At 32.6% G+C, this 14,830-nt stretch overlaps 1 protein-coding gene across 2 annotated transcripts in view; it reads right to left on the minus strand.

The window, feature by feature from the left end:
• Positions 1–13,873, minus strand: part of LOC148599714 (integrator complex subunit 9-like) — a 37,857-nt gene extending 23,984 nt beyond the window's left edge. For both annotated transcript variants that reach the window (XR_015917827.1, XM_088557906.1), the window contains exons 1-14: positions 13,817–13,873; positions 12,870–12,997; positions 12,219–12,276; positions 11,685–11,753; positions 10,888–11,027; positions 9,511–9,597; positions 8,653–8,773; positions 7,664–7,753; positions 6,458–6,502; positions 5,626–5,737; positions 4,051–4,231; positions 3,477–3,537; positions 2,050–2,092; positions 322–450 (exon numbers count right to left, since the gene is read on the minus strand). Coding sequence is in view for 1 of the 2 variants with exons in the window: in XM_088557906.1 (XP_088414032.1) it covers positions 322–450; positions 2,050–2,092; positions 3,477–3,537; positions 4,051–4,231; positions 5,626–5,737; positions 6,458–6,502; positions 7,664–7,753; positions 8,653–8,773; positions 9,511–9,597; positions 10,888–11,027; positions 11,685–11,753; positions 12,219–12,276; positions 12,870–12,997; positions 13,817–13,825 (1,273 nt within the window). In the remaining variant the exon portion in view is untranslated. The remainder of the gene's footprint in view (positions 1–321; positions 451–2,049; positions 2,093–3,476; positions 3,538–4,050; positions 4,232–5,625; positions 5,738–6,457; positions 6,503–7,663; positions 7,754–8,652; positions 8,774–9,510; positions 9,598–10,887; positions 11,028–11,684; positions 11,754–12,218; positions 12,277–12,869; positions 12,998–13,816) is intronic.
• Positions 13,874–14,830: the final 957 nt, after the last annotated feature.

Below are 14,830 nucleotides of genomic sequence, written 5' to 3' on the forward strand. Positions count from 1 at the left end.
ACATTTGAAACATAATACTGATGAAGGGAGGTAACTAATTTTACATCCGTTTTCAATATTTACAATATTGATTTAATTTTTATTGGATTTCAAGAACAGAGCTGGTTTTTTTAACCTGGTTCTGTTTCAGAGGGACAAAGCTATTTGTATCAAATCAAGTTATAATTATGAGAGACAAAGTCATTTTTCTTCAACCTAAATATGAAACCGTGTGACTGAAAGCCTGTTTCTACCAGGTAAAGCTGTATACCCCCTCCTCTAGCGCAGGGTATACAAAATCTGGATCTGACCTTGCTTTGCTAATGCTATTACTTTACTCACCTGTAAAAATGATAGTATTTGAAGAGGAGTTTCCCCATAGCTCAATAAAATGAACGACATCTCCCATCCTCAATGAGGGATGTCCAGTAAATACTACACATGGGGACTTGAAATCTTCACTTAAACCATCTACAAAGAAAAAAAAATATTTAAAAACTTGCAGAGAAAAAAGATTGAGGATGATTTGGAAACAAGGAATGTATCAGACAACAACCCTACCTAACAGGGAAGAAAACCCAGGCACTAAGGCTGTCTAAGGGTCATCATTATTTTGAATTTCATTAGCTTTTTCAAGCTTTTAATTGAATTTTGACATTTCCTTCAGAAAAAAATTAAATGAACATCACTAAAATTTTAACCCACAATCAATTATTCTAATAAAAACAATCATTTCTTCTCCTTCTAACAGAAAATTGTATTTTTGTCCCTTATTTTCATAAAGCCTGTTAATAACCCCATGGTTATCCATTGTTACAGAGAGTAACTTAATTTACTTCCAGGAATAGAATATGCCACCCCTTTATTATAAAGACAATTGACTGACTAGAAATTAAAACAATATACAGATGAGGATTAGAATCTGGCTAAAACATATGGCGGCATCAAATGTTTTTATTCGATTCATGCCAATTTGAATATTGTGTTTATTTCTAGTCAATATACTGTTGTTGTCTTTACACAGAAATTCTGATCATTTTACAAATTAAGTTTAATTTTTATACGATACGTTTATAACATTTCTTCCTCATTAGTGGCTCCAATAGTGACATATGGGATACAGGTCAATTTGTCCCAATTCCATTTCGACTCAGGTCAATTTGTCCTATAATTTTAGAAATGGTTTTTGTTTCAGGATTTTGGAATAATTTACATACATAGAATACATAAAATGTAGTTAAAGGACACATGCTGGAGTGACAATTAACACATGTTGATATAGCTGTGTGGACATCTTGACAAGTCAGTGTAGGACAATAAACAAACAGTTTATATATGTGGTGCTATAAATGAGTCAACTTGTAATAATTAATTGCTAATGCCTTTATGAAACTAATCAAGGTGTTTTATACAAATTCATCTATCATTTTATTTCATATATTTAAAAATAAAATTATTCAAATTCAAGGATAAATGATTTGGGACAAATTGTCCAAAACTGGGACGAATTGGCAAGAAAAATGGGACAAAAAGGTTTGGACATATTGGACATGGGACAAATTGACCAGACATACGCTATGATTCTTCCCCACTAGTGGCCCCCACTTGTGACATATGCTATAATTCTTCCCGATAGTGACATATGCTATGACAAACAAATAGTTCATGCAAGTGTATGAAAATAGACGGAACCAAAGTATTATACACTGTCAATGCCTGTATATCATCAATAAATATACTGTCAACACATTTTGGTTCCTGAAATAAAACAATTGCAGTAGAGATGACAATCACCTGATGAACTTCCTTAGTTAGTTGATTGGATAATTGACACATAAAGAAAAATTAAATTTTGGTCATTTTGTAACAGCGGCAATTCTACAAGATTTCTGCAGGGTTTGGAACCCCACTTTTGTTGGAAAATTTTGTAATCTTCCTGCATAATTTGGGCAAAAATGAAAAAAAAATGGTCTGGAACCGCCTTTTTTTTAACAACCTAGAACAATTAATGCTCATAAACATATGCAACTATTCTTTAACCTACATAAAAGTACTGATATTTTTACTCACCATGAATACTTTTACAATTTTTTAATCTGCCAATAGTAACAAGCTGAAAAAAAATTAAAGAGCCACTTCAATTCACATTGCCAAGAACAAATGTGCAGTATATTGAAAATATTTCCTTTAATAATTGTTATCTAAGACCTGGTAACTCAAAAGAAAGATACATAGAAGGGTATTGAATGAGGATACTTGAAGAAATTTCAAGACATAAAATCTGAATTGGCATACTTTAACTTCAGCAACTCATTTTTGGGGTAAAACATCAAAGAAATAGATTCTAAGAATCAGGTGGTATAGATATATACATGTAGTAAAAACACAGATTAATCAATTCAATATAAAATTAGGTGAAAACCTGACTAAGCCCAATTGACCTTGATTTTATAGTTGAACTAGCGAGTAAGCTTTGGGCAAAACTATAAGGTATTTAAATCAGGTATTTGAAATCAACTCAAACTTATGAAAGAACTTATAGCTATATAAATAGGGAACAATCTCAATGCTTGGCCAAAAACTTTCATACGTTCTTTGGATTTTGAATTAATGTTTGATATTTGATTGAGTACAAGTACATGTATATTCCAAATGATAAGTAAACAATTTCCATGGGTTTTTGCTTCAAGTTTTACAGACAGGTTTAATTTTAATTGAAAAATAAAAATGGGAAAATCAGAAGTAAAAATATCCCTCCCTCGTAAAAAACAAGATTGCTTTACGTAGCCGTATGTCCCTCACCACCCCCAAAAAAATTAGAGTTCAGAGAAACTTTTTTTCTGCTGTTGGACATAGGACTGACAAAGGCAAATATTTTGTCAGTCCCACTGAAAATTTGCTGGTCCCATGTAATTAGACTTCACAAAATCTTTTTAACAGCTGTCAATCATGGGACCAGCACAAGAGGTTGAAATGCTGATCCTACCCAAAGTTTACCTGTCAGCACCGGCAGGACCGGTGATTTTCGCGAACTCTGAAAAATTAAGTGCAAAAGTTCCATAACTCCTATATTTGTCAAATCAAAATAGCTGCATAATATGATCAACTAAATATGATGACTAACAATCCTACACAATATGAACAAAACCAGTTGAGCAACAAGACTTTCCTATAATATAGTATGTACAAATTCAACAAAATTAAGTAACTCTTGTAAAAATGGCTGCTCAATATAATTAACTACATATGGTGACTAACAATCCTTCAAAGTTTCAACAGAATCTGTTCAGGGGTTCCTCTGAAAGTGTGGCCACAACATTTGACAATCCTCATGCATGGAGACTAGTATTTCTATGCCCCCTTCCCCATAGCGGCGGGGTACAAATAAAGAAGTATCAGGTGAAAGTATGGATTTGAAAAGCAGCAGACAGCACAAAATAGCAGAATTAATTCCTGAAGTGTTACAAATTGCACATTTAATTCAGACAGCTACGAACCTCGGCATGTGGAAAAGGTGCCTCTGGTAAGTATACTCTTGACTGTTTTGATGCAGAAAGCCTGGAAACCAAAGACAAAAAAATATAAGCAAAAAGTTAATCTAGACAACAGGTTTACTAACTATCTGTAAATGAGAAAACAAAAAACTTTCCTCTTTTATTTTAATTACTTTGAACAAATGAATGTACAAGTATCAGGGTAGTTGAAATTTTAATTTTCTTTGAACATATTTTATTATAAGTGATAGTTACTTTAATCCAATAAAGCTACACATCATCCTGAACAACCCACAAAAAAATTTCAAGAGAGACATATATTCTCTCTATATTCTCTCTATATGTAGTGATAAAAGACCTATGTTTTTTTTTACTTTATAATTAAAACAATTCAGTTTTTTGTTTTACTTAGGAATTAAAATATTTTAGTCTATTTTGTACATGTAATTACAGTATAAACATATTCAATCTCTGGCTTCATATCACTGGGTATGAAATAACCCATGTTAACCCACCTCCATCAGAAAAATCATTGAACTTTTGAAAAAAAAATTTTTTCTCTCTATTTTAACCTTACCATTCAGCAAATATATTTGAGTACGCCAGAGCACTGTCAGAAACTGGAGAAACAAAATACATGGGAACCTGACTGAGACCACAACTATCCAAATGTCCACTCAAACATTCAAATAGGTCATAGGTTATACCAGAGGGATAACAGGGAACCAGTACATTTCCTCCATTCTTCAAAGTAACAGCTGAAACAGATTTAAGTTCAATATAAGATCTGAATATCTGTCATTGTCGATCATGGATTACACAGTCATGGATTAAATTTACTGGTGATCCATAAGGGAAGCTGGTAAACGGTTATTTGGAACCAATTGTTCATATGAAGGTAATAGCAATCCATAGAGAGGAGCAAATACACAGTCATTGAATCCAATTATTGATTTGGAGGATGTAAATTGAATTTCCTGGAAATACATAAGAGGAGTCAATAATGTTATTTTCAACAGTCAAATCCACAGTTGACAATGACAATTTTTTACATTGATATTCAAACACTCCTTTTAAAATCTATTAAATTGCATGCATACAAGTCGTATACTGGGTCACAATGCACATATATCTAATATCTAATATCAACTCCTTAAGTTGTTTTGTATTTTTCATTAAAGAATAACTTTTCCTCATAATAGCTTTAAGGTTGATGTCAAAGTAGAAAAAACAATCTGGTAGCAGGAAACAAGCAAAGTAAAGTATTTGGCCTTAAGTGAGCAAAGAAACCTCATTCTCCCTCAACTGGAAGGAGAAAGTTTGGTAAGGACCCTTTTTGGCCTCTTAATTTGTGTATTTTTAAAAATTTAATTAAAGCTGAAGAGATTTGAGGAAAAACTGAAGGATTTGAGGAAAACCTCACTTTAAGGTGTTTTATGAAACTCAGGCCAGTGCAAACAGTTTAAGAATTTTTGAAGTATCAAACCACTATTACTTTAATTAAAAAAGTTCAAACTCAATGAAATAGACTTGGACCACATAATGTAGGTCAAAGTAATTGGTAGGATATTAAGCATGCTTTGCTTTTTCAAAAACATTCACCAAATTATTCTTATAATTTAAGGAGGTATAGACCTAGTTTAAGGATGGTTGCTCTTCTGCTTTAAAATAGAAGAATTTTAAAGGTTTGTAATTTTTTTTTTAAGATCTTTGGCACTAGAACAATATAAGTAGCAAAAATTGAGGGTCAGTGTGCTAGTTTTTGAAATATAAGCATTTGAAATTTGGCAGGAAAAGGATTTCTATTGATTTGTATAGGTTTTGTTTACATAGGTTTTATCTATTCAAAACTCCATAGAAAGGATTTCATAAAAATAGTGGGGGTCACTGGGCAAAAAATACCAATGTTATGAAAAGGATAAAACAAGAGGAGTCTGAAAATCTGACAAAAATGGCAGAACATGACCAGCAAACATCCGTAAGGGGTACAACTCTTACAAACTAGTGGTACAATTATGAAAGATATTGATTTCATTCTGTATCAAATGAATGCTTGATAAGCTTTGGTAAAACTGAACATGATACACACATATCACTGAGTTAATTTCCTTGACCTAGGTCTACTTTTTTATATTCACAATGAAATAATTACCTGCATTAACACAGAATTCTCCAATCATAGCATCAGGGTTACAAGATGGTGTCTGTGTCAGACAACTTACAATCAACACATCACTGTTACGTAAAGCTGCCTGGTCCACTGGCTACAAGAACAAATAAAACAGGGTTCTAAATTTGCATTTGTTATATAAAGCATGTTTAATACATATTATTGTAGCTGAGAAATAAAACTTAAAACTTGTGTTTTACTTTTTGACATTTTTAAATAAGAAGTTGGGGTCCTGGAAATGCTGGAAATGTTTTAAAAATTCTTGTCAAATAAGAACCCATTTTGCCAAAAGCAACTGAGAAAAATGTGAATGAAATTGCTAGTACAGGCACAATAGGACAGACAAGTTAAAATTATTGTAATTTCTCCTATGAGTGGTAGTATAGGAATATGAATAATAAATCAGATATCACATCAGAAGGGGATTTAGGGCCATAGCCCCTTTAACTTCTGGAATGGCCCATGTACTTTACTGAATGGAACAAAAACAGGTGTTCAAATGGACCATTCAAAGTTCATTGCAATGCAATAATGGCCCATGAAATTTCCTAAATAACCCTTCTTCATCTAGATCTTAGGAACAAAGGCTCACTCTATGTTCTATCCAGTAACTTTAATGTAAATAGGGTGAAGTCTGTCTAAAACAAAAATTGTAGACCTAACACACATTAAGAAATGCTGCATTGATAAGAAACGGCTTCAGATAATGTCTGATTTACACAGGTTACCAGTTTACTCAGGATTTAGTATAGATAGATTTCACAGTATATTCAATCAACTCATCTTTATAGTAAGGTATAATGTAACCTCATACCTTTGGATGTGTAGTGAGTGTTGATGTCCCAGATATATAACAGATCTGAAAATTAAAACAATAGATCTTGTCACTGTAAATAGAAAACTATTATTTTTACATGGGCATTGAGTAAGTTGAAACATGCATTATACCTCTGTTTCATGTCACCAAACAATTAAAAAAATGTAGCAAGGAAGCAAATATCGAGGGAAAGAGTACATGCCCACTTAAATCCCACCTAAAATATAACTTCTCTGCTGTAATTTTGAAAGTGTTTATATAAAGACGCAAGAAAAGCATGTAAGCCCTATGAAGATACATGTTATACAAGCACTATGCAAGAATTATAGCACAATTTTCTATAGTTTTGAGATAATACATTGTATATCAAAACTATCAAGCATGTAACACATCATTTCAGCTATTCAAAGAAAAGTTTTCAGTTGTTAAGCCACAATTCAGGAACATGAATGAGAATGGTGGGATTGTTATCTCTTTTATCACCCCCTCTATATTTTTTTCACATTGTTCATAGCAAAGAAAAATGGTGAGTGGGGTGCTTTATTCATCAAAGTGCAACTCTGCCTTCAAACCAGACAGAGGCTTATGATTGGTGATTCAGACATATCTTTTTCCCAAAAATCTTTGAATTAGAAATCCTTCAGTAGGCCTTAAAATACTGTATTCAAAAATTAAGAGCACAAATGAAAGTCGGTCATGGGACATATTTTCAAAACACTTAAAAGTTTGGTTACGTTCTTCTTTAGAAAGCTACAGGAAATTTTCCCACCTGAATTTTTACACTTTAACCAGTCAAAAATTATGTCAAGATATATGGCAGATCCAAGGAAATGAACACAGGAAGAGTTGTTTCAGTTTCATTGATTATATGCAGATATGATGAATCACCCCCTGCCTGATTTTTAGACAGACTCATGCTTTAGATGACACTTGCAAACAAAACAGTATTTTGATAAGGCTTTAACAATACATGTACTAATGCTCACATATGATAAGGGAGTACCTGTATATGCACAGTATGACAATTAAAACGGGGAATGAGACATCAATTGAAGAGACAAAGAGAGCTGGAGAATCATGAATCTGTTTTTTCTTTGGTCTTTACTGCATTTTCCGCTCTAAGAAAAATAAGGCAAAATTTACTACAAAATGGACCCATTCCTTCCTAAAATATGGCTACTAACACACATAATAAAGTCATACCTTTTCATACTCAGATGATATAACCCAGTTACAACTACCAATAGCATACCCAGAACTACAGGAACTGATAGACAAAGCACCAAATAGGCTCTGTAAATAGAAGACTGATTATTGATCGAAAAACAACCATTTTTAATGTATTGAATTCCAACATGTATTTGTGCCTGATTTAAGGAGGTAGACCTATGGTAAGGGACATAACTCTTCAAATCAGCGATACTTCATAAAAAGCCTATCAAACTTTCATTTGAAACAGAATGAAATCAGTCCAAGTTACTTTGATGCTTACATAAGATGGATATAAATGCTGAATAAAAACGTTCCAATAATTTGTATGAGTTCTGTCCCTTATCCTTAAGGGGAAATATATACCTGAGTTAAAAAATATATGTACAACATACAATAGAGTGCAGATAAAAAACCTGCTTGATTCAAAATGAATTTCTGCAAATTTACTGTGGCAAAAATCACTTCTGAAAGTATATATTTAGATAAAACCTAAACAGACCTGGCGAAAATCATTTTTCAACCTGTTGGACATTTGGTCTGGCAACCTATCAAATCTGCTGGACCTAACAATTATCTGCCAGACCAAAATCATTTCGCTGATCCAATTTAAATTTGCTTCGATTCGGATGCCATCTTTAAACCGCAAGTTCCGGTTGAGGTATGTCAAATAAAAAAACATACCGGACTTCTGGTCCGGAAATCACACAAATTTTACCGGACCAGCGGCTAAAAGTACCAGCCATGTCTGACAGTATGACGAATTTCACCATGACTGCTAAGTGATCCCAATTCACCATATCCTATGAAAGAATGCTTGGCACAAATCTGCTCCAAAACATTTAACATGGAATAATCACTACCTAATGTTAATTTCTCAGTCTGACTGAAGAAATCAAGTCATTGCAGGTGTGGTGCTTGTAGATCATTGCAAAACCTGACTAGAAATGCCTTTTCAAATTTCTTTGTAATATTTTTTTTACCCTTTTTTCATTAAAACCAACTTTCTGCACTTTGGACACACATGACTTAACGTCATGCATGGTGTAACATTTTCTCCAGGCCAATGGCTGCACTGCTTCCTTCAGAAAAGATGGAAGTGCACTGAAAAAAATGTAGATATTATTATGTAAATTATGTTTTATAAAACATACACTAAGATTATTTTTCCAGACCATTTGAAAGCCCTGATATATAGCTAGAGATTCATACTTTAAACAAAAATATACTTTGAAACAAATCAGGATTACAGACACCTTGAATCAAATTAAGGCACACCCCCTTTTAAGTCCAATCTTTTTTTTTTAAACTGACACAGAATTTTAAAGATTTGATCCTATTCTTTTTTTTAACTGCAACTTAAGTAGTATGCATAACTTACATGTTAGACAGATCCTACAAAAAATACAATTTTAAGTGTAAGTATTTGTAAGAATCAGGCAAAATGGGAAAAATCAGAAACATGCATGTCAAAACCCCACCGATCTAACAATGAAATATCACTCAAAGATACTTTCCTATATGAAAAGACCATTATTTGATCTCTGCATCATTGGCTTTGCTTAAAAAATTTTCAATAGAATGTTAGAAAATTGAGGTTTTTGAAACAGATATCTGTCCTTGAAATGTTCATTTTCAGTGCATTTTAATAAAATTATAACTCTGGTCCAACATAATATGGAAAATCTTGTCAGTTTACCTTGATTCTGATAGTGCAAATATTCAAATTAAAATTTCAAAATGATCGGTATTTTTCAGACCATATTTCACCTACTACCCGATTCTTACAGGGACTGTCACTTAATTAACATTGTGAGACTATGCACGTTTTTGAAACTTACTCTAAAATAGGAGGTTCTTTCCAATGTTCTCTCATTGCAGTTTTAGGACATCTGTCCATGTATGTCACCAATTCTTCCATATACTGTCTGAAAAATATTGTAAAATAAAGTAATGTTTCAAAAGACAACAAAGGATGGTGTCTAATGATTTGGGGCGCAATTACAAGGCCATCAATCAGCAAAAGGAGTTGCAACATCTGCAAAGAATCTCTGACAGATGGACAAACTTCTTGGTCCATCTTGGTGACAATAAAATACTGTAAAGTATCAATTTTTGTGTTGCATTAATTTTCACTATTTTCGCTGTGGACATATAATTGCAAAAAACAGTACCTGTGAAATTGCTTTTAAACACTATACAATGCTAATCATTTTTTTGAAACCTCGAAATTTGATTCCATATTAAAGTTTATATCACTCTGCAATGTAAGAAACAAAGGATTCTGAGCAGACTCTAATATAACACTATTTAAACCATAATTAAATCATCTCCCCTTCTCATCATCTGAAAAGAGTTATATTTCTTCATGCATCTTTACATATGATACATAAGTTTGACAAACATCAGTAATTGGGATTTGAGGGGCCTATGTCTTTTATTCAATTCCAGCTGAAAATACCCCATTAAAATAAGAATTTTTTACTAAAAATGTTAAAGAATGACCAACTGAAATTCTGGAAGTAATTAACAGAAATGGGGCATCTAAGGGGACATTAAATGATATCCTGCCACAGCCAAATTGTGTTGTATTTAATATCCATGGCCACATATATATGTATAGGAGCTACAGATCATACTTCAATTCAATCCATTATCTCAAATGAACATATTTCACCTTTTTTCCAGTATTCCAATTAAGATCAACTCCAATTAATAAAAAAAAATATTATAATAGTAATATAATATTATATATTGTAATTATATTCCAAGAAAGACAATTCTAATCCAACAAAAATGAAATTCAAACTTTATCTAGACTCCATAATACCAAAAAAATATTAACTTTCACAATTCTTTGATATTAAAAAAAACTCAAATTTACCAGAACCATTTGGGGTAAAAACAACTTAAAATGGCTGTAACTTTTTTGTAAATATTCTGATCAAAGCTAAATGTGTACATGATCTGTATTTAACAATATTAAACTACAATAACTATACGAAGTTTGAAAAAGATCCTTTGATATCTTCTTAACTTATTATCTGTAAGCTTTTGGGGTGGACAGACGGTGAGAGATGCAACTTGCAACTACAATATTTTTGTGTGGCAGGGTATTGAAATAGTTCATTCTACAAAAATTTGAATCCTCATCACTGAAACATACCCTTCCTATATATGGGGATATAAAAATGTATAAAAATTCATCTCCAAGTTACCTTCCCATTTGTAATGTAGGCTCTGTACAATACACTTGACCTTTGAACCCTGTGTATTCTGTGATATAAGGTAAGGCAAGCATTACATTGTGGTTGGACACCAGTATAGCATCAATCTGCGACAAATCAGCCATTCCTACCTGTTAATGTAAAAATATATTTAAGGAGGTAGACCTTGGTAAGGGACACAACTCTTGAAATCAGTGATACGTTTGCATCATATTCAATTTCACTAAAGCTTATCATACTTTCTTTTGAAATAGAATGAAATAAATCCAAGTTTCATTGATGCTTAGATGAGATTGATGTAAAATGCTTTATACAAATATTCCAATGATTTGTTATTTCCTTTATCCTAGGTCTACGTTGTTAAGTGGGAGAACTGCTATTTGTTATGTACCAATTCATTTGTCATTTGTGTGGTTTGGTCACACAAGGAATTCAAATTCATAATGAAATATAAATGTTTCCATCAGCAGATGAGGGCTCCTTTGAAAAAGATCCACAAATTCAAGTACATTTATGTACTCCACAAAGTAGTCATAGGAGCAGAGTCATTAAGGCCTATTTTAGGCCCAAAAAGATTAAATATTTTCAAAAATGATGATCACATGTTTATTCCACACTTAAGTTTTGAAATATAGGACAAATAAAATAGCATACAATTCAATACTGGTTACAGAAATACACACTACTCTAAATAAAATGTATAAGGTAACATCACCAAATCAATTTAATAGCAGTTTTCCAAATACCAACACAAGGTACATATAATGTCCATATACTGAAACACTAACCTCTGGACAAAGAAATTCTAGACATCCATTGATAAACACATTGGCTCCACATTCTTTCAATTCTTCTTCCTAAAATGAATATCATTTACATCTCAACCAAGACAAAAGATAAGTGGACATTTTTATTGTTAAATTTTAAAGCCTGTGGCTGGTGGTTTTAGGTGGGGATCTATTTAATGCTTTATTCACGGTACTCAGTATTTCAATAAAATGTGACTAGAGACTTTGATAAAAAGGAGAAATAAAATGAAATCTTTCTTTATAAAGCAAATATAAAAAGTTGTTTAGGGTCTTTTTTATGAGCACTGGACCACTGTAGGTAGGGGAAAAGTAAACAAACATGTTGACAATGGTACCACATCTCCAATTCTTATATTTTTACTTTAGGCCCAACATTATGAAATATTACAATACAAAATTTAGTGTACATCTAGTTATTTTTTGTGTTTCTGCTAAAAGTTATTTTTTTTGTTTCTGCTAAAGCGCTTATTGCTTAAATATAAGTGTCAAACCTGCCAGTCTGTGTATACTCACATCTAAACCTTCCTTAATATTTGGTGGTGTCCAATTCTGTAAACTTGATAACTTGGTACTGCAATAAATACACACAGAACAAACCTTATATCCTGTACCAAACCAGTACAATCTACTAGAAAAATTTCAATTTTTATATAGGAATTTGGTCCTGTCTGCTATCAACAGAATTTTACATGACCAAACCATAACTCATTGTACAAAACCAGTCTCTGCCATCTTAATTTCAGACAACAAGCCCCTACCCTTAATCAGAAAAGAATTTTATATCGGATATATTGGCATAGAAACAAAATTCCTGCAAGCCTGCCACTATTTTTACCAGCTTTGGATGTTGGGCTGGTCCCAATTTCAAAAACTGCGAAAGAAGAATACAATGACTAGATTCTGATAAGACATTTGGTCATACAGACATGACAGAAGCATTTGTGAGAAAAACTCAACATTTTCCTACCATTGCCTCCTCCATTACCTGGCATATTTCCAGAAGACTGCATGTGCATGTATAAGGTTACATAGTAAGGATTAGTGCATACATTTACATTTCATTTTAGTAGTCATTTTAGTATTGTCGAAAACTACATGTAAAGAATAAATACTCCACGAACTCAAGCTCTTTTTCAGTAATATTACGGTATTAAAAGAATTCACCTTTCAACAACAGGAAGAGGTAAGAACTTAAGGAGTTCTTTGACATCTAACCCACAATCCAACATAACTGTCACTCCTTTGAAATAAAGTATGAAACATGGCTTGCTTGGGTTACTGGATAAACATGACTGAAATAAGAAAGACAAATCAAGTGAAACTACATGTACATGCATATACAAATGCAGTCAGCTGGGCTCTAAATTCCTAATTTCTTTCCATTCATTAAAAGCCATAATATAATCATGATAATTCAATTAGTTCAATTATTTTGTATGCTTTAGCCTTTACACATTGGTTTCCTCATACACATGTAATACCTGTTGACCTTTGGAACAGTTCATGTGGGTAATTCTCTCACATTGTCACGGCCTAATGTGAGAGACTCCTATGTAATTCAAACCTGGGGTAAATATTATGAAAAATGAGCTGGTAGCCCAGACCATATTTTTGTTTTAATTTTTTCTGTATGTTCAGCTAAATTTTACTCAGAAGTTTGAAAGCCCAGCTCAAAATCAAGTAGCCATGGGCTACTGAGCAACTGGTAATTCGTATCCCTGCAAGCAAATCTTGATGTTGAAATTCAATTATTTTATTCAAAGACTGTAAAGAGCTATATAGTGCCATTAGTGGGAAATTTTCGTGAGGCTCTAATTCAAATTTCAACATAATTCTTTTCAATAATAGCGACCACAATGTAAGCTCAAAAGCAACGAGTGTATATGTGAAAAAAAATAAGATATGATAATGATAAGAAATCATATAAAATCAGTTGAGAAGTATTCCAATTTTTGGGAGAAAAAGTATCCTCGATATGATTTTACATTAAACGAAATTGGAAATTTACAAGAGACCGAACTTTCGGGACGTCTATGAGGTTAAAATCACTTAATGTGGGATTAATAAACCCATTGATGAATGAATTTACTAAAGGAATAGATTTGAATTACCAATTTCATGATGCTGGGCAAAAGTTTTACTTTCAATTTGACAATCCGTATCGTGATCTCAGTTGCGCTTGATTAAATACGGTTATACTAAAAACGCCCAGACACGTTCAAAAGCGCCCGGAACAATCAAAAGCGCCTGAAGAAATATAAAAAAGATCCTGTGCGTAGTTTTATTACAGTTACAGTTGGAAAAATATTGCAAGAAAACCAAACCATAAGAAGGTAATTAAAAACAGTAAAACTAAAATACAGAAACATACAACCAACAAATAAATATTTATTTATATATCTCATCCTTATACCGGGAGATAGAGAGATAAATCCAGGTCCACGTACACAAAGATGGCCCTGTGGGTCATGCAGAAAAGCTGTAACGTGGAAAAAAAAGCTCTGTGTTGCGACTCCTGCAATACTTGGTTCCACATTAACAGTCAAAGAGTAAATTCTTAACTGTATGCATGCATGGACTCATCTAATATCTCATGGGCCTGCGTTAAGTGTGGGATGCCAAATTTTTCTTCGTCGGTATTAAGTATGTCGACTACAGAAACATCAAACCAATACATTTCACTTAGTGATCACTCATGTACATGTATGAGTCCTGGTGAACCAAAGGCAGCCTCCTCACCTAAAAAGCAAAACTAGGCAAAATGACCCAAAAAAACACACCACTACGACTTCTGAACATAAATTTTCAGTCAATTAAAAACAAAAAGGCAGAAGTAAAGGAAATATTACATTCTGTAAAACCACATATAATAATCGGTACAGAATCTTGGCTAGACAATGAAACATCTTCATATGATACATTGTATTCACTGAATGCTCAATATCTCTGAAAAGATTAAAGAAACCTCTAGGAAACATACATCAATTTCATAAAGCTAACTGTTGTAACATCATTAAATACGTCGACATTAAAGAAATAACAGAAAAAATAAAAACCAAATATGAAAACAGTAGTGTTAATGAGTTGTGGTCACTTTTCAAAGAAAATCTCATCAAAAGCATGGA

The sequence above is a fragment of the Perna viridis genome, chromosome 13 (assembly GCF_037379345.1).
Source record: "Perna viridis isolate PV_CMFRI_1.1 ecotype Kerala chromosome 13, ASM3737934v1, whole genome shotgun sequence".
NCBI classification, from domain to species: domain Eukaryota; kingdom Metazoa; phylum Mollusca; class Bivalvia; order Mytilida; family Mytilidae; genus Perna; species Perna viridis.